The sequence below is a fragment of the Muntiacus reevesi genome, chromosome 12 (genome assembly GCF_963930625.1).
Source record: "Muntiacus reevesi chromosome 12, mMunRee1.1, whole genome shotgun sequence".
NCBI classification, from domain to species: Eukaryota; Metazoa; Chordata; class Mammalia; order Artiodactyla; family Cervidae; genus Muntiacus; species Muntiacus reevesi.
The window spans coordinates 13,404,281-13,422,222 of record NC_089260.1 but is presented as its reverse complement, the minus strand read 5'-3'; the positions used below and the strand labels follow the sequence as shown (position 1 = coordinate 13,422,222).

The window sequence follows — 17,942 nt, the reverse complement described above, 5'->3', positions numbered from 1 at the left end:
CTCCTTTTCACGGATGAGAAAACTAAGTAACCTGCTGAAAGCCCTACAGCCAAGAACCAGCCGATCTGGCATTTAAAGAGTTTCCTGTTAATTCTACACTCAGTTCTACCATTACCAGACTGAAGCTTGTAGAGAAAAGTTTTCAAGGTAAGATGCTGAATGTTGGTAAAGAAATTAGGAAATGGATGACCTAGACTATTAGCTCAACAATGCAAATGAAGGGTCTGACCCATCACTAACGGGGGCTGCACCCATCAGAGACTGCATTAAAAAGTGATTAAACCCTCACCGCTCTCTTGAAAGATTATAGTATCAAACCAGGACTAGCTAAAGGTAGAAAAACTGAGGATCTGACTTCTGCTCAGTCACCTAAAATACAGTCATGGCAAGTAATACCACCAGTTATAGGCAATAAAGGGGAAGTGCCTATCAGAGTTCTGAGCACAGAGTAGGTCAGTGTGTTAATTTCTCATGTTATTGTCTTTTAACAAAATTCATTTCTTAAAAATATCATCCCACAGACTTATTTTCTGAAAAACTAGGGCTCAAATGTATTTACGTTATTACACTAAGATTTACAACATTAGTATTCAAGAGAAAGATGTCAGAAAATAAACCTTCACCCAACACTGGAAAAAGCACTTCTACTTGGGCCCTCAGTTCCACAGACTCTTTTCCCTGAAGGCACTGACATAATTTTAGTCTAAAAATCCAAGAATGTTCCCCTCAACCTGAGACAGTAGTTTGCTACACACATAAAATGTGGTATTAATTCATGAGGATTTTGCTTCTAGTTTTGATTCTAATCTCCAAGAAGCTTTTATCTCCTTTTCTGCCTACGATCTTCCCAAGATTTACAAATCAACTTGATTTCAGTCCCTGATCTCTGTAGGTCTTCCAGATCCCAGTGCTCTCAGCCCTTCTCCCCGAATGAAACAAAAGGTTCACAGACAGAAAAGGAATTAGCAGGAGCATATTTCTGGCTGGAAATTCAGAAACTATCTAAGCATCACTTTAAATATTCACTTTGCACAAAAACACATGAACCACGTTGATGCAGAGTATATAACAAAGAATGTACATTCCACTTGGAGCTTCATTTATTCATCAAACATGGCCAGAAGTAAGTGTATTATGTGCCAGTCACTAGTGTAGGGAATGAAGAAGGAGCCAAATAGGAAATGTGTTATGGTAAGAAAAAGAACAGCAATAAATCAGACAGACTGGGCCCAATTGATACATCTACCACTAGCTAACTATGTGATCTTGGACAAGTCAATTCCAGCCCCCAAATCCACTACTGAAAAGACAGAATTCAAAAAGAACACAATGAAAATCATCCCAACACTTTTATACCTCTTTCATTCATCAACTAAGACCTTTTGATCGACTGTTCAAACATAATATAAGATCCAGCTCTAATCTTTAAGATTCCAAAGCTTACAGAGTGTGGAGAATTAAATTGGATGAAACGTAAGAAACGTAAGCTTTCTTTCTCCCCTGATATAAATATCAATAGACTACTCAGGTCCTAAACAATTTCTTGCTCTTTGTGCCTTTTGTACATTTAATATTCAGAAGTCTTTCCTTGCAGAGCAGGTGGAGGAAAAGAAAAAAGGATCAAAACCCAGCGTCTAATTCTGGTTTCTCTTTAAGACACTGTCCCACTTCAGGGAAGGCTTTTTGTTTGCCTGGGGAAGCAGTGACTTCTCTTCTACAAGCGGTTCTTCTTATCCTTCTCAACTGTAGTTCTCAGGCAATTGTGATTGCTAGATATGCCAAACTAGATTCAGACAAAAACAAAGAGATCCACAGTTTACAGAGAATGCATATGCTAAGTATGGGCCCAACCCATCTGTAATTACCCTGAATAATCAAAAGATAGATAATAGTGGCTTGAAGGTAGGTATCATGTCATTTCTTTTTAACTCACGAGACAAGTAAGAGCTTTGCACTTGGTTGATATGCAGTAACATGAATTAACTTACCGCAGCTTCCCCAGTGGTTCAGCGGTAAAGAATCCGCCTACAAAGTAGGGGACAGGGCAGAAGCCACAGGTTCAATCCTGGGTTGGGAAGATCCTGCAGAAGGAAATGGCAACCCACTCCAGTATTCTTGCCTCAAAAATCCCATGGACAGAGGAACCTGGTGGGCTACAGTCCATGCAGTCACAAAAGAATCAGATGACTAAACAACAACTGCCTTACCAAATACAAATCTTCATCCAATAACTAATCAGGAAAATCACAAAATCTAATCAACTCAAATACAATTAAAATACTCCCTTCAGTTCAGTTCAGTCACTCAGTCGTGTCCAGCTCTTTGAGACCCCATGAACTGCAGCATGCCAGGCCTCCCTGTCCATCACCAACTCCCAGAGTCCGTCCAAACACATGTCCGTTGAGTCAGTGATGCCATCCAACCATCTCATCCTCTGTCGTCCCCTTCTCCTCCTGCCCTCAATCTTTCCCAGCATCAGGGTCTTTTCAAATGAGTCAGTTCTTCGCATCAGGTGGCCAAAGTATTGGGAGTTTCAGCTTCGGCATCAGTCCTTCCAATGAATATTCAGGACTGATTTCCTTTAGGATGGACTGGTTGGATCTCCCTGCAGTCCAAGGGACTCTCAAAAGTCTTCTCCAACACCACGGTTCAAAAGCATCAACTGTTCAGCGCTCAGCTTTCTTTATACTCCAACTCTCACATCCATACATGACCACTGGAAAAACCATAGCCTTGACTAGACTGACCTTTGTTGACAAAGTAATATCTCTGCTTTTCAATATGCTGTCTTGGTTGGTTATAACTTTCCTTCCAAGGAGTAAGCATCTTTTAATTTCATGGTAAATAGATGGGGAAACTGTGGAAACAGTGGCTGACTTTATTTTTCTGGGCTCCAAAATCACTGCAGATGGTGACTGCAGCCATGAAATTAAAATTTAAAAAATACTCCCTACTCTTAGTTAAATGAGTTCAGAGGTGAGACATAAATGAAGTTAAGATTTTAATTCATTAGTATACCTAACAGATGAATCAGTGTTTACAATAGGATTCCAATGTTGACCACCTTGAAGCATTTTACAGTTACAATCCCAGGTACTAGAGGTCAGATTTTTCAAGGCTTAACTAAATTTCCAACCTGTATGCAAGTCTATTTTGAGCTTCACCTGAATATAATCCAGGAAACGGATGATGCAGGAAAGAAAAAAAAAAACAAGAACAATGCAGCATCACACCCTGCTTAGTGAAAACCAAACTGGTCATAAATTGTGTGAAAATGTATAGTCCCTTGATGCCAAGGGTCAGAATGCAAGCGAGAAACAAGAAACATGCATACATATTGATGCATATATAATACATTCCAGAATCACAGAACCTAACGCTGAAAGGAAAGAGAACCAAATGTGTTTAAAACATCTACTATGGGTTAGTTTTTTTGTTAGAAGTGTTCAGTCTTTATAGGGGCAAGTCTTGAAAATTCACCCAAAAGCAAAATATTATAATTCCCAATTTTACACTGAAAAAAAAAAAAAAAACGAGCTCAGAGATAATAAGCAACTGCGCCCCCAGGTCATATGGCTTTTAGGTGGTAATACCAGAAAGCGAACCACTGAATACGCGATTCCAAAACCTTCAGTATCATCTCCTGTGTTATCTTTATTTGGGCAGGTGCACAAGTGAAACGTGACAACCCTAGAAGTATGACTGCATGTGAGTTAGATCTATATACGTTATGACCCACACTTACTGCTGTGTCACACACCTGTCATCCATGCGAACACAGACTGTTGCCTAACAACCCAGTAAACAGTGGCCCCTCTGGTTCCTAAACAAGTCAAATGAATTGAGCCTTCAGCACAGATGTACCAAGCCTTCTACAGTAAGTCTTCACTTAGCCAGATATTAGACCCTTACATTAACATTTTTATAAACTTCTATCAGATGCTTTTCTGCATTTGTTGAAATGACCATATTGTTATCTGCCTTAAACTATCAATAACTGCATTGCTTTTCTGATGTTGATGCATTCCTTGGATAAACCCTACTTGAACTCATTATTCTTTCAGTAAGCTTCTGTACTCAATTTGATAACATTCTATTTTAAATTTTGGCATCTATGATCACAATCGAAACTGGCCCAAACACTTGTTTTCCTGTGCTTACCTTGTCTGCTTTTGACATAATGCTAACCTCATGAAATGAGAAAGAACAGTCAGTCTATAGTCATTCTCTAAGCTTTGGAATGGGCTTCCCTTGTAGCTCAGTTGGGAAAGAATCTGCCTGCAATGCAGGAGACCCGGGTTCGATTCCTGGGTTGGGAAGATCCCATGGAGAAGGAAATGGCAACCCACTCCAGTATTCTTGCCTGGAAAATCTCATGGACAGAGGAGCCTGGCAGTCCATGGGGTCGCAAGAGTTGGACACAACTTAGAAACTAAACCAACCAACCAAGCTTTGGAATAATTATCTGATCCTTGAAGGATCAGCAGAACTTATTTGTAAAACCACCTAGATCTGGTGCCACTTTTTTAATGCAATTTTTTGTTGAGATAATTGTAGATTCACCTGAAATTGTAAGAAATAATATAGAAATTTCTCTTGTACCCTTTACCCAATTTTCCCCAATGGTAACATTTTATAAAATTAAAGTAAACATCACAACAAGGACACTGACATTGATACAATCAACCATTCCTATTTAGATTTCCCCAGTTTTACCTGCATTCATTTGTGTTTATGTCTGTGTTCATTTAGTTCTATGCAATTTCGTTATATGCATAGATTTGCGGATGCATAAATACATAGTATCTACCCTGGAGAAGCAAATGGCAACCAATTCCAGGATCCTTGCCTGGAGAATCCCATGGACAGAGGAGCTTGGCAGGCTACAGTCCATGAGTCGCGTGAGTCGGATGCGACTTAGCAACTAAGTCACCACAATCACCACATATATGTATAGATATATACAAATTTATTCAAGACAATCAGGGTTTTACTATACAGTTTTTTAATTGAAGTTGATTTACAAAGTCATCTATATACAGCTGTATATCAGAGTTTTTTCTATTATAAACAGTTCCCAAGTTATAAACATTCTTCAAATACATCTTTAATGGCTGTATGATATTTAATGTGTAATTTAGAACCTTTTGTTTAACCATTCCTCTAGTATTATACATTTAGCTTGTTTCTAGTTTTTTAACTATTGTAAGTAAGGCTCCAATAAATATATTTACCCAGCTACAATTATTTCCTTTGGAGAGATTTGTAGAGATGAAATTACTGGAGAATCTGATCATGGTCCAGAAATAATCAATGACACATTCTCTCATATTGCCCACATTTAGACAAAAAGCTGAGTACAGGCATACTTCATTTCATGGTGCTTCAAAGTTACCGCATTTTTTAGAAATTAAGGGTTTGAGGCAACCCTGCATCTCGCAAGTCTATCTGTGCCATTTTCCCACCAGCATTTGGTCACTTTGTGTCTTTGTTTCACATTTTGAAAACTTTTCCATTATTATTGTATTTGTTAGAGTGATCTGTGATCAGTGACCTTTGATGTTACTATTATAATTGTTTTGGGGATGAACTTTGCACATACAAGACAACAAACTTAACAAATGCTGTGTGTATTCTAACCACTCCACTGGCCAGCCCTTGCCTGTCTCTCTCCCTCTCCTTTGGCCTCCCTACTCCCTGAGACACATGATATTGAAATTAGGTCAATTAATAACCTTACGGTGGCCTCTACCTGTTCAAGTAGAAGGAAGAGCCTCTCACTTTAAATCAAAAGCTAGACATGAGTAAGTTTAGTGAGGATGGCATGTCTAGAGCCCAGAGAAGCCAAAAGCCAGGCCTCTTGCGCCCAACAGTTGCAGTTATGAATGCAAAGGAAAAGTTCTTGAAGGAAATGAAGTGCTACTCAGGTGAACAGACAAATTTGAACAAAGTAAAACAGCTTCATCACTGATATAGAAAAAATTTAATGATCAAACCAGATACAACATTCCCTTAAGCCAAAGCTTAATCCAGAGCAAGGCCCTGACTCTCTTCAATTCTGCAAAGATTGAGAGAAATGAGGAAGCTGCAGAAGAAAAGGTTGTTGTTAGCAGAGGTTGGCTCTTGAGGTTTAAAGAAAGAAGCCATCTCTGTAACACGAAAGTGCAAGATGAGAAGCAAGTGCTGATGTTGAAGCTCCAGCAAATTATTCAGAATATCTAGCTAAGATAATTCATGAAAGTGACTACACTAAACAGATGTTTCAGTGTAGACGCGACAGCCTTCTATTGGAAGATGTCATCTAGGACTTTCATAGTTACAGAGGAGAAGTCAATGCCTGACTCCAAAGTTCAAAGGACTCTCTTGTTAGGGGCTAATAAAGCTTGTGACCTGAAGTTGAAGCCAGTGTTCATTTATCATTCCAAAAATCCTAGGACCTTTAAGAATTATGCTAAATGTACTCCGCCTGTGCTCTGTCAAAGGAACAACAAAGCCTGGATGACAGCACATCTGTTTACAACATGGTTTACTTAATATCTTAAGCCCACTGTTGAGACGTGCTGCTCAGAAAAAAAAAAGATTCCTTTCAAAATATCACTGTTCATTGACAATGCACCTGGTGGTTGCTGAAAGAAGAGATGAATGCTGTTTTCATGCCTGCAAACACAACATTCATTTTGTAGCCCATGGATCATTTCAACTTTTACTATTTAAGAAATACGTTCCGTAAGGCTATCAATAGTGATTCTTCTGATGTATCTGGGCAAAGTAAACTGGAAACCTTCTGGAAAGGATTAACCATTCTAGATGCCATTAAGAACATTTGTGATTCATGGGAAGAATTAAAATATAAACATTCACAGGCATTTGGAAGAAACTGACTCCAACCCTTTGAGGGGATGACTTTGAGGGGTTCAAGACTTCAGCGGAGGAAGTAACTGCAGATGTAATGAAAACAGCAAGAGAACTAGAATCAGAAGCACAGCCTGACAATGTAAATGAATTGCTGCACCCTCATGATAAAACTTCAATGGATGAGGAGTTGCTTCTCATGGATAAGCAAAGAAAGTGGTTTCTTGAGATGGACTCTACTCCTGAAGACGCTATGAATATCTTCATAGATCTTTTTGATCTTTCAAAGAGCTTTTTGAAATGAAAATAAAAGATTAGAATATGACATAAACTAAATTGATAAGGCAGCACCAGGGTATGAGAGGACTGATTCCAGTTTTGAAAGAAGTGCTACTGTGAGTAAAATGATCACACAGCCCCAAATTCTACGCAGAAATCATGAAAGGAAGAGTTCATCTATGTGGCAAACTTGACTATTGTCTAATTTAAGAAACTGCCACAGGCACCCCAGCCCTTGGTAACCACCACCCTAATCAATCAGCAGCCATCAACATCAAAGCAAGACCCTCCGTCAGCCAAAAGGTTACAGTTTGCTGAAGCCTTAGATGATGGTTAGCATTTTTACCAGTAAAGTACTTTTGATTAAGATAATGTACATTGATTTTTTTAACATAACTATAGAATATACTATAGCATAAACATACTTTTATATGCACTGGGAAGCCAAAGAATTCATGTGGTTTGCTTTAATGTGATATTTGCTTTATTGTAATACTTGCTTTATTGTGGTGGGCTAGAACCAAACCCACAGTATCTCAAGTATATCAGTACAAAAATGTCCCCAATATCTCAAGGTAGAGCTAGGCCTCCCCAAGTCAGAGAAAGAACCCAGCTATGAAAAACTATTCTATTATGCATATTCTGGGCCACTCTTTGGACTGGAACTTAACAGATGAGCCCATATAGAGCGTCAAATCACCACACTTTAGAGGCAGAAAACCAGGAATTAGAATACTAGTGAAAGTACATGTGCCATAGAGTGTAGATACACTACTGTGCTAAAAGTTCCCATGTATTCTGTCTTACATAGTCCTAAGACCCTACTTTAGGATATTCCACTTTACGGATGGGGAAACTAAGCACAGAGAAGTTAAGAAACCCGCCCAAGTGACACAGTAAGCGGATTCTAACCCAGGCACGTCTTAACTCCAATGCCCAGGCTCTGAGCCACTCTACTATCTGATCATTTAGATTCTTGTCTTCACAGCACTGATGCTGGGCTCCAGTGCTATAGAAAGAACCCATAGGGAAGGCAGTTAAAGGCCCGTCTCTGCAAATGAAGGTCAAGGCCAGAAACCAAAAGAGTAGCCTGAGACCATCCCTCAGTGGTTTATGCTTCAAGAAGTCCTCCAAATTACATCAAGTCATGCTGTCTTCCCTCTAGAATGAAAGTGAGTTCTATCACATTAACTGCTCTTGAGGCTGTAATACACTGGCTTATATGAGAACATATATGGAAAAGCACTAGACATTAGATCCTGAATATTCAGAGTGATGTACATAATCCCAGTACATGATGAATACTTAGCTCAAGTTAACTGGTTAACTAGCTGGTGGTAACCAGCTAGTAGAAATGACTTGCTTTTCTGTAACATGAGTAAATTCCTTGCTCCAGTAATAGAATAGTAAGTGTTTGGCAGGAGCTTAATAATTACTTATTGATTAGGTTAATCTTAACATTGCTCCAATTATACCCCAAAGCACACAGAAAAAGATAAACATTAAAGACAGAAAGTTCTTCTAGTTCACTTCATCATTTTATAGATGGGAAAGCTGAGGGCCCACAGGGATTATGATTGCTAATTACATGTGTGCAAAACATCACTTTTGCCTTCAACATTATACATTTACTTTTATTGTCTTTATACTTAACAATAAACTGCACAAAAGTACATTTTTAACTTACTCTTTTTTGACAAGAACTTTTAAAAAATAATTTTCTTTTCATTGGGTATCTTGTTCTTTGTGTCATTCTTACCATGAGACTGAACTCTATTAATTGTACATTCTCCTTAAACATCTGTACTATTTGTATTTAATATATCTGTATAATCATAAGAAAAGACAATAAACATCAAAACACTTTATAAAGGACCCAACTACTGCATCTTTGTGACATTTCTCACAGAACAGATTCAACAGCAGAGGAGGGAAATCTGAAAACATATCTCATTTTTAATAACTTTTTCTATAGCTTGGAGCCCAAGACCATGATCTGGCTGTCACAGCACTGACAGGTATACCAGTTGGCCTCACTCTGCTGATTCAAATGGAGAATTCTCCAATGACTTTAAGGCTTCCTGCAGTCCCATCGACTCCTTGAAACACCAGAGAAAAACAGATATACACCATCTATTTTTAAGAATCCTTTCTTACTCAGAGCCAGTCACCCCTCTAGGCAATCATCTCAGAAATTCTTCCATGCATTTCTACTCTTAAAGAATCAAAACACCTCCTATCTCTATTCACAGCTCCCCAACACACCTCACCTCCCATGCCACCTCATTCTAGATGCCCAGGGGCACTCGAGCACACAATGCCACTGTAACTCTCTTTCTGACCTGCTAGAATCTTGATCCAACTGAAGGACATCAACACAGACACGGAAGGAGGCAGGAATGTACATGGATGGGAAGCACTGGACTCGTTTATTCTTCACACCAGCACTACAGTGTTGATGAAACTGAGGTCGACAGTGTCAAAACTTGCAGCAAACTAGCCCAGGTCCTCCCCTGGGGCTGGTGGATTCAGCTGATTCCAGACAGCACCATCTTCAGTGGCCACAGCAAAGCTGAGCGTCAGCAGGGCTGATAGACTCCAACTTCCCAGACCATGGGCACCTGCGCTTAAATATGGAGCATCAACAGGTGTTTACTGCAGGGGTCAAACGTATGGAAACAAAGGCCCTCCCCTCAGATGGGGCCAATCTCCATGACCTCAGAGGGCTCAGGGGCTTCAGGAACATCATATATGTCTCTCTCATTTCATAGCCAAGAAAACAGAGCCAAGAAAAAAAAAAGAAAAAAAAAAAAATCAAGCTATTATTTTCTGTACGTTAGGTACGATTCCTATGCTTCCTCATTTTACCCTCACAACAGTCCTGTTATAAAGGCATTCTCAAGTGCAATTTATATGCACACATACATATGTATTTTTTTAAGGACTCAAATATTTAGTATCTTGTCCAAGTCCTAACAGGAAGTAAGCAGCGAAGTGCCAACATCTCCCTGCCCCAAGTCCTTTGTCTATCTTGGTCCTCGGGGTGACAGGTTCTCACCTGGGGGGAGTTTCAGGACTAATAGAAAACAGCATGTAAGAAGGGGTAAAGTGTGTGACTGGACCTGAGGTTACCAACTGTGGCTACTTTATTAGCATCATTTGAGATGCTTCATAAAAATACAGATTACCTGCCCCCTTTTAGGATTCTGATTGTTAGAAGGCCCTGAAATCTTTATTTTTTACATACTTCCAGTGATCTGGATTGTCAGTCTGCCGTACTATTTACAGAAAGAGAAAAACAGGGCTAGGTCAATCATAAAAGGCTCCCTGGGAGCGTGGATATGAATCAACAGAATTCAAAAAGAGAAACACTGAAGAGGTGGCCATGTCCAGGGAGCATTCATGAAAGTGAGGCCAGTGGGCGAGGGTGGGGAGACGTGATGGAGAGTGATGGGGGTCGGGGAGGTGGCTAACTGTGCCTTGCGCTGTGCTAACTGGCTTCAGTCACGTCCGGCTCTTTGCGACCCCATGGACTGTAGCCTACCAGGCTCCTCTGTCCATGGGATTTTCCAGGCAAGAATACTACAGTGGGTTGCTATGCCCTCCTCCAGGGGATCTTTCCAACCTGGGGATCAAACCCATGTCTCTTATGTCTCCTGCATTGGCAGGCAGATTCTTTACCACTAGCACCGCCTAAAAAGCAGAGGTATTCAGGCTCCACACCAAAGTAAAAAGGGAAACACGAAATGGTACAGGATAAATCAAAGAGCAGGTGTTGTTTGGTTTATCCTCTAAATAAATCCAACAGGATAAACGTTTGGGCTAGGAAGGGCGCCGACATGGCTGCTAACATGGGAAACATGTTAGCTTGTTCCGTTGCTAAGTAATGTCTGACTCTTTGCAACCCCACAGACTGTAGCCTGCCAGGCTCCTCTGTCCATGGGATTCTCCAGGCAAGAATACTGGAGTGGGTTGCCATTTCCTCCTCCAGGGGATCTTCCTGACCCAGGGATCAAACTGGAGTCTCCTGCACTGCCAGGTAGATTCTTTACCACTGAGCCACCAGGTCAGCTTTACAAATTGGCAAGGCCCCAACAAAGAAAGACGTGAAAAGGAATGCTACCTCGATCACCAAAATATGAGCTCCAAGAAGACAGAGAGGCTGCCTGGCTTGCTCACGCCTTTACGCTGAGCACTTAGCAGATGCTGAATAAATATCATGGAATGAACATGTCTGTGCAGCAGTGGTCAGCTGGTCACAAAATCAGCAACTACGAATACATCAGGGACCTGACTTCAAGACTCAAATCTGAAAGTCTAGAATTAAGATGAGGGTACTGGCAGAGGCGACTAAAAAAGAGTGGCTTGTTTTCTGCAAAAACAAGCTACTTCTTCATTACTTCTTGCTTTTCTCTAAAACTTTCTTTGGCTTCTGGTACATGAAAGCATCAGGTGGTTGTGAAATACAGGAATGTACCTTCAATAGTGGCAGGAACAGCAGGTCTTCTGTCTTAGGAAGAAGAAAACGATGGGCAAGATCTTCTGGTTTGATTTTTGGCAATGGAGGAGAGACAATCTCATGAGAATCTAAACTCAGATGACATTCCTCTTGTGACCCAAGATCCCTGCCAGCAAACAGGCCAATAGCACAGTGACTTAACCGGACTCCCTATAAACCTTAATGACAGAGCTGGCCAGGCTCTCTGTGTGGTTGGGTCAACCTTGGGTTTTGCCAACTTGAGTAGGTAGACTCCTGGCCCTTTAAGTTGGCCAGTGAGGTCACTGGGGGGGCTTCTGGAGACTTGAGGACTAGTTCTACCCAGGAAAAAAAAACTAGATGATCTTTTGAAATCCTTTCCAAACTAGTGATTTTTCAAGATGCCACGTGTGTAATCATGTTATGCAGTCCCTCAAATGGCAAGCACCATCAAAATTACATGTTCCAGGTCCCAGAAGTAGGAGTTGGAGGGTGTACTCAAATTCCTCTGGACACCCATTCTTCCACAGGCCTGATCTTAATAAGATCTTTCCTTTCTAAGAGACGTCTACCTACTGCTAAACTCCATCTAAGAGAGAAAGAGCCCTTGTTCCTCTAAGATTCCCTAGCAAGTATAATTAGCTACATTACTAGAGCAGCCAAAATTTATTTTTTCAAGGAACTGCAAAAGGTTATATGGTTCCAATTTAATTCTTCCTTCGAATGCAAACTTTCCAATGCCTGCCTTTCATAATACATGAGAGGTAATGCAAGGGTCCAAATGATTTGACAGTTTCTTTTAATTTACACACATCTAAGCATGGGTATAAAATTCCACTAGTTCAAAACACTTCCTTTTCTTAAACATACCTCCAGTTCAAATTACGTGTTTATAGCAGTCTGCAATGTATTATTTCTAAAGATAAACAATCATGTAAAAAATTGATAGAAAAACAGCAGCATATCACTACTGCCACACTCCGTCAGTCTTTCCCCTCGCATGGTCAGTGGGAAGTATAAATGCATGGCCACGACCAGGCTCTCCCGGCTGTCTCCAGCACGCAGAAACCAAGGGCCACTGGTTCCTTTCCACAGACAGATAGCCTTGAGCCTTAGTTGCTGAGAATCTCCTTTCCTTTTCCTTCTTGAACTTGGTATAAAACTCAAGGATGCACTAACTGCAGACACTTTTCATTCCAAAAAAAGAGAGGCTCTGAGTTCAGATGATCACTATTTCTGACTCCTGGGAAGCAGTTGCAGTTCTCCCATTAAAATGCAAAGTACTGGAAATAATGTACTAGAATGGCTAAAATGCTGAAAAATGAAGTCTTTCATTTATGCAGCTACACTTGCAACAAATAGAGACTAAAAAGTAATTTAAATGAACTACTGGCCTTCCTGGGCCTTGAAACAGCTGCTTTTGAGAAAAATAGCCTCCCTCACAAAGACTCTCTGCTACAGTCTTCATTCATGCTACAGTTGACATTTTAAAAATCTCTAATCATCCTTTTGAATGATATTCCAACTCCTGAAAATGGTATCTACAACAGTGAGACACCTCATTTGGAAAGCATCCAATTCTGATTGGAAATGAGAAATACTAGAACCCCAAAGATATAGAGTTGGGGCAGGGGGGAGGGTGTCACGGGAGAAGACAGCTATAGTTTAGCCAAAAAGCTTCCTTATGAATCACTGTTGGATTTAAGAAAAAACCCAAGGAGATATTCTTCCTGTAGAATCTTCAAATAGTAACACTTTCTAGCAAATCCCCAAACCGGATTCAGCAAAAAGGGACCTCCTTCGCCCAGCACATCTTTTTAGGCGGGCTTCGCCAGAAAACCTTTAGATAGTTTTCCCTTTGCCCTGTTTTGCGACAAGATGAGCAATATGCTTTTCTGAAATAAACAGAGAATCTGTCTCTTTTGGTGTGCAAAGAGCCAAAGTTCATCACTGGCTGGGAGATTACCAAACCCAACGGATAAAAACGATCGTTTGCCAGAGAGAAATGCCATTAAGGCTCGGCGTTCTACAGCCAGCCGGAGCACCCAAATTTTCATGTGTTCAGGCTACGCTCTCCAGTTTCGCAAAACGTCTGGGACCTGCTAGCACACCCAGAGCCCCTCCGCACCGACGATCAAGGCCACATGGGCTGCTCGGTGACAAAGGTTTCCCAATCCTAAATCGTATCAATTTAAAAGTTAAAAAAAAAAAAAAAAAAGGAGGCGGGGGGAGAGAAGGGAAGAATAACACGCCAAAGGCGAGGTGGGGGGGAAACTCACAAAACCACCCCTAAAGATGACATGATTTGTCTTGGAAGAGACGGTCCAGTTTATCAGAAATGGACACGTTCCTAAGTAGCCAAGGGAGGAGGTATGGGGAACGAGATGGGGGTAGAAACAGCTGTCCTCCCTACCCGAGGCCCCGGACCGCGTTGAGGCTGCAGACCCGCTCGCGGGTATCGGGGTCCCACCCAGCCCGACAAAGCTCGGGGCGCCCAGGTAGGGGCCGCCAGGCACAAGGGCAAGCCCAGGAGGCATTTCCCTGTAGAGGGCGCTCACTGGGCGTCGCAGGGAAACCAGCTCCAACCCTCGAGCCAGAGGAGGGGAAACCCAGTTCCCACCACCGAGGCCGGGGAGAGAAGCTGTGTTGCCCGCGGCCGGCCGGCCGGAGAAGAGACTCCCCGGGGTCTGGGGGGCACCCCGGCCGGGGTCCGCGAGGGCGAGCGCGGCAGGCTGGAAGCTTCGGGCTCCGAGCGGCCAGGCGACCCGAGGCCGAGCGCAGTGCCACCCGCACCCCCGTCTCGCCCAGCTGCCGCGCTCGAACGCGATCCATACAGAGATGCCCTCCCGGCCCTGATGGCCCGCGAGCCCCCTCGACCCTCAAGCAGGACGGGTCGCCGGGACTGGGAGTCCAGGGTCCGCACTCCGGCATTTTCGGGCGCATTTTCCACGCACTTCCCCCGCCCCCGCCAGCAGGACCCAGGACTGCGCGCCTCCGCGGGTCGCATTACCCCGTAGTGTCTGCTCCCTCGCCCCATCCACCGCGAACATGAAACAAAAGAACTTTTCGCAAACTTTCCTCTCCGGACATTTCGCGGGTTTCTTAAAAAGCTTAGCCCTATCTTCCCAGAACCTGCATTCAATCCAGTAGGGAAGCTGGCGCGGGGGGTGGGGGCCGCGGGGGGAGGGTGCACGGAGGAAGGGACCCCCAAAGTTTCCAGGCCATCCTCGGGTCTCGGGGAGCGCGCGGAGGGGACCAGATCCCTCGAAGCCCTATGCACGCTTCCTCTCTCCCCCCTTCCCCATCGGTCCTTCTCGGCCACGCAGAAGACCCTCGGGAGGGCGAATAAGGTGGACGTCTTCAGGGGCCTCTGCGGTTCGACGAAAGGGCAATACCTTCGCTCTCACCCCGGGGGACCTCGGGGTAACTTCGGCGAGAGGCGCTTTTCTGCGGGAAGGGAAGGGAGAAGGCGTGGGGCGCATTTGTCCTGGATCCCCGGGGGATCCCCAGAGATACGTCTGGCAGCGGGGGTTTAGGGGGGCATCCCCCAGGGGGCGCTCCCCGATTCCCCGCGGGGTCTGCGCACTCCGCTCGGCCTCCGCACCCTAAACGGCGCGCGCGCCCCCCGCCCGGCCCAACTCACCGACTCGGCTGACACGCAGGCCACCAAGACCCAGGTGAGCAGGATCCAAGCGCGCCGCATATTCCTCCGGGACCGGTGGCTCCCAGCCGCCCGCTTGCAACGAGGGAGAAAAGGAAGCTTCTCGCCCAGCGCCCGGCGCTGCCCGCGCAGAACGATCCGGAGCAGAGCTGCCGCAGCGACCGCGGTTCGGGGGGCTCGGGGGAGCTCGGGGGGCTCGGGGCTCCGGGGAGCTCGGGGGGCTCGGGGCTCCGGAGCGCCCGCTTCCTCCGGCTGCGCCCCGGGACCGCGGCGCCTTCTCACTTGTTGGCTCCTCCACTCCCGAGGCCGGATTGTGGCTCCGGGGCGGGAGGCGGCTCTCGGAGGCTCTTGTTGCTCTGCTGTGGTTTTACTCCTCCGCGGACTCCTTCCCTGTGTCGCTGCTCCGTTTCTGATTTTTTTGAGGAATAAATTAGATGGCTTGGAATGTAGCTGCAGCTGAAGTTTGGGGGCAGAGCGGCGGGGGCGCGCGATCCGCGCGGCTGGAGCTCCGGGAGTATCTGGAGAGGAGCGCGTCCGAGCAGGGCTAGTGGCTCCGCCGCGGCGCCCCTCCTCCGCCTCCTCCTCCTCCCGCGCCGCCGCCTCCCTCCCCGGGTCCTCCTCCTCCTCCTCCTCCTCCTCCCCCCCTCCTCCACCCGCTCCCTCCCTCCTCCCTCCCCAGCCGGCTCCTCCTGACTCCTCCGGGCCGCCCGAGGAGAGGAGGCGGCAGTGTGACTCCCAGCGAAACCCGGGAGAAATTCCTCCAGGATTACGCCCTGATTGGCAGCTCCGGGGACCAGTGGCCACAGGCGGCTCCGCGCCGCGGCTGCGCTGGGTCGGCTCGTCCTCAGTCAGTGCTCCAGCGCTCTGCCTCGCCTTCATTCTCCGGCTTCTTTCTCCGCTAGCCTCTCCCTCCTTTTCCTCTCTCCTCCGTACTCCTTCTTCTCTATTTCCTTTTCACTTGCACTTTTCTGGAAGAAAGATCGGTGAAAAACGAGATGTGTATTTATTAACAGCTTTTCTGCCTGCGAGAATTGGACTAGCGATAAGAAACTGCTTTGAGAGTTGGGGGGAGTGGGGGGACACGAAGTTTACAGACTCCTGCAAGCAGTGTGAAGTGTTCCTAAGTCTTCAGTTCATGAAAATTGTATTTCAAAGAGAAGACAGTCAATGTAGTAAACGTGTATTGAGTATTTCCCACTCTCCCTAACCACCCTCCCCCCAAAAAGGAAGTGAAGGAATACTCCCATAAATTAAAAATGCAACACTTTCAAAGCTTATAATTTCAACTAAAGACTTAAATACCATTTTGCCTCACACAGTTTAAGCCCCTAAGGTATTTTATAGGCTCCATTTCAGCACAGAAATAGGAAGCTACAAATAGGGCAATTTGATGAGAATTGGATGGAGACCTTGAATAATTACCGATTTAAGAGAACTTTAAAGGAAAGAGGGATTAAGTAATTTCTAGTTTGCAAAAAATGGTGTTATTTCCTGAATGAAAGTAATCGATCTGAAATATTTTGTTAAGTCCTTTTTTCAATTCCGAGTCTATAGTACACTATACAACATGGATATTCCTATTTCTAGCATTATTTTTCTGACTTCTGAAGTGAATGAATTATGGAGCCATTCTGCTCCTAGAATGCCTGCTCTAGGAAACCAGGGAACTTTCTGTCTTGTTCACCACTGTATTCTCATTCCTGCTTCATAAAATACACAATAAATATTTCTTGGATAAACTTTGATCTAAAACTGCGAAAGTATCTGCCTGCAGTGCAGGAGACACAAGAAATGCGTATTCCATCCCTGGGTGGGGAAGATCCCTTGGAAGAGGAAATGGCAACCCACTCCAGTATTCTTGCCTGAAAAATTCCGTGGACAGAGGAGCCTGGCAGGCTACAATCCAAAGGGTGACAAAGAGTCAGACACAATTGAGCACATACAGATACTAGACCGTGAAAAATTTTGAACTTGGAATAAATTAGATTCATACTCTGAGTGAGAATTACAGTGTCCTAGTAACCTTTCATGTAAGAAATCTCAGAGAAAGAAATTTAGAGAACTGGAGGAAACATTAAGAGAACTGAGTTTGAGATGTCCACTTCTTTGGTTTAAAAGTCCCAACTACCAGGCTTCAAACAGGCAAATCTAAGGTGTTGGCAGCCAAGAGGTAATTTGGAAAAATGGAAGAGTGGGCAGAAAAGAAAAATGTCAGGAGACTGGGAGTTAAAACATCAGATGTTTCTGATTCCACAGAAATTGAGCTGGTACCTGTGGATCAATGTGGGTCTGGGTCTTGTTTGGTTTTGGGGAGAATGAACTATGACAGTGTTTTTAAGATGGATTCTTTGTCTCTTGAACATGGCTGAACGTGGCCATTCCTACTTCTGCAGGGCTGCCAGTCCAAGGGCCACTGTCATCCTGTAACCTGGATGAAAGTATTCTTAGCTCCCCTCACCAACGCCCTGTATCCCATCCCCTCCCACCCCCACTTCCACCACCCCATGCAGAAAAGGGTCTGGCTAAACATGCAGAGTCAGCAGCTTCCAAGTAGGGAGACTCAAACCCCAGTCTCTGGGTTTCAGAACCTGTGGGTTCCATAGAATTCATCCATGGGTTGAAGAATTTCTTGAGATGGGGAGACTTCTGAAATGAGTTTCCAAAGGACAATGA

General features: G+C 44.1%; 1 protein-coding gene across 2 annotated transcripts in view; it reads right to left on the bottom strand.

Moving 5' to 3' along the window:
* The window catches only part of SDC2 (syndecan 2), a 121,517-nt gene extending 105,676 nt beyond the window's left edge, over positions 1–15,841 (bottom strand). Inside the window, exons 1-2 of one of the 2 annotated variants that reach the window (XM_065903219.1) lie at positions 15,490–15,841; positions 15,252–15,453 (exon numbers count right to left, since the gene is read on the bottom strand). In XM_065903219.1, coding sequence (XP_065759291.1) covers positions 15,252–15,311 — 60 coding nt within the window. In that variant the 5' untranslated portion in view covers positions 15,312–15,453; positions 15,490–15,841. Of the gene's footprint in view, positions 1–15,251 lie in introns of both variants that reach the window. The other variant, XM_065903218.1, reaches the window with a different exon arrangement.
* Positions 15,842–17,942: the final 2,101 nt, after the last annotated feature.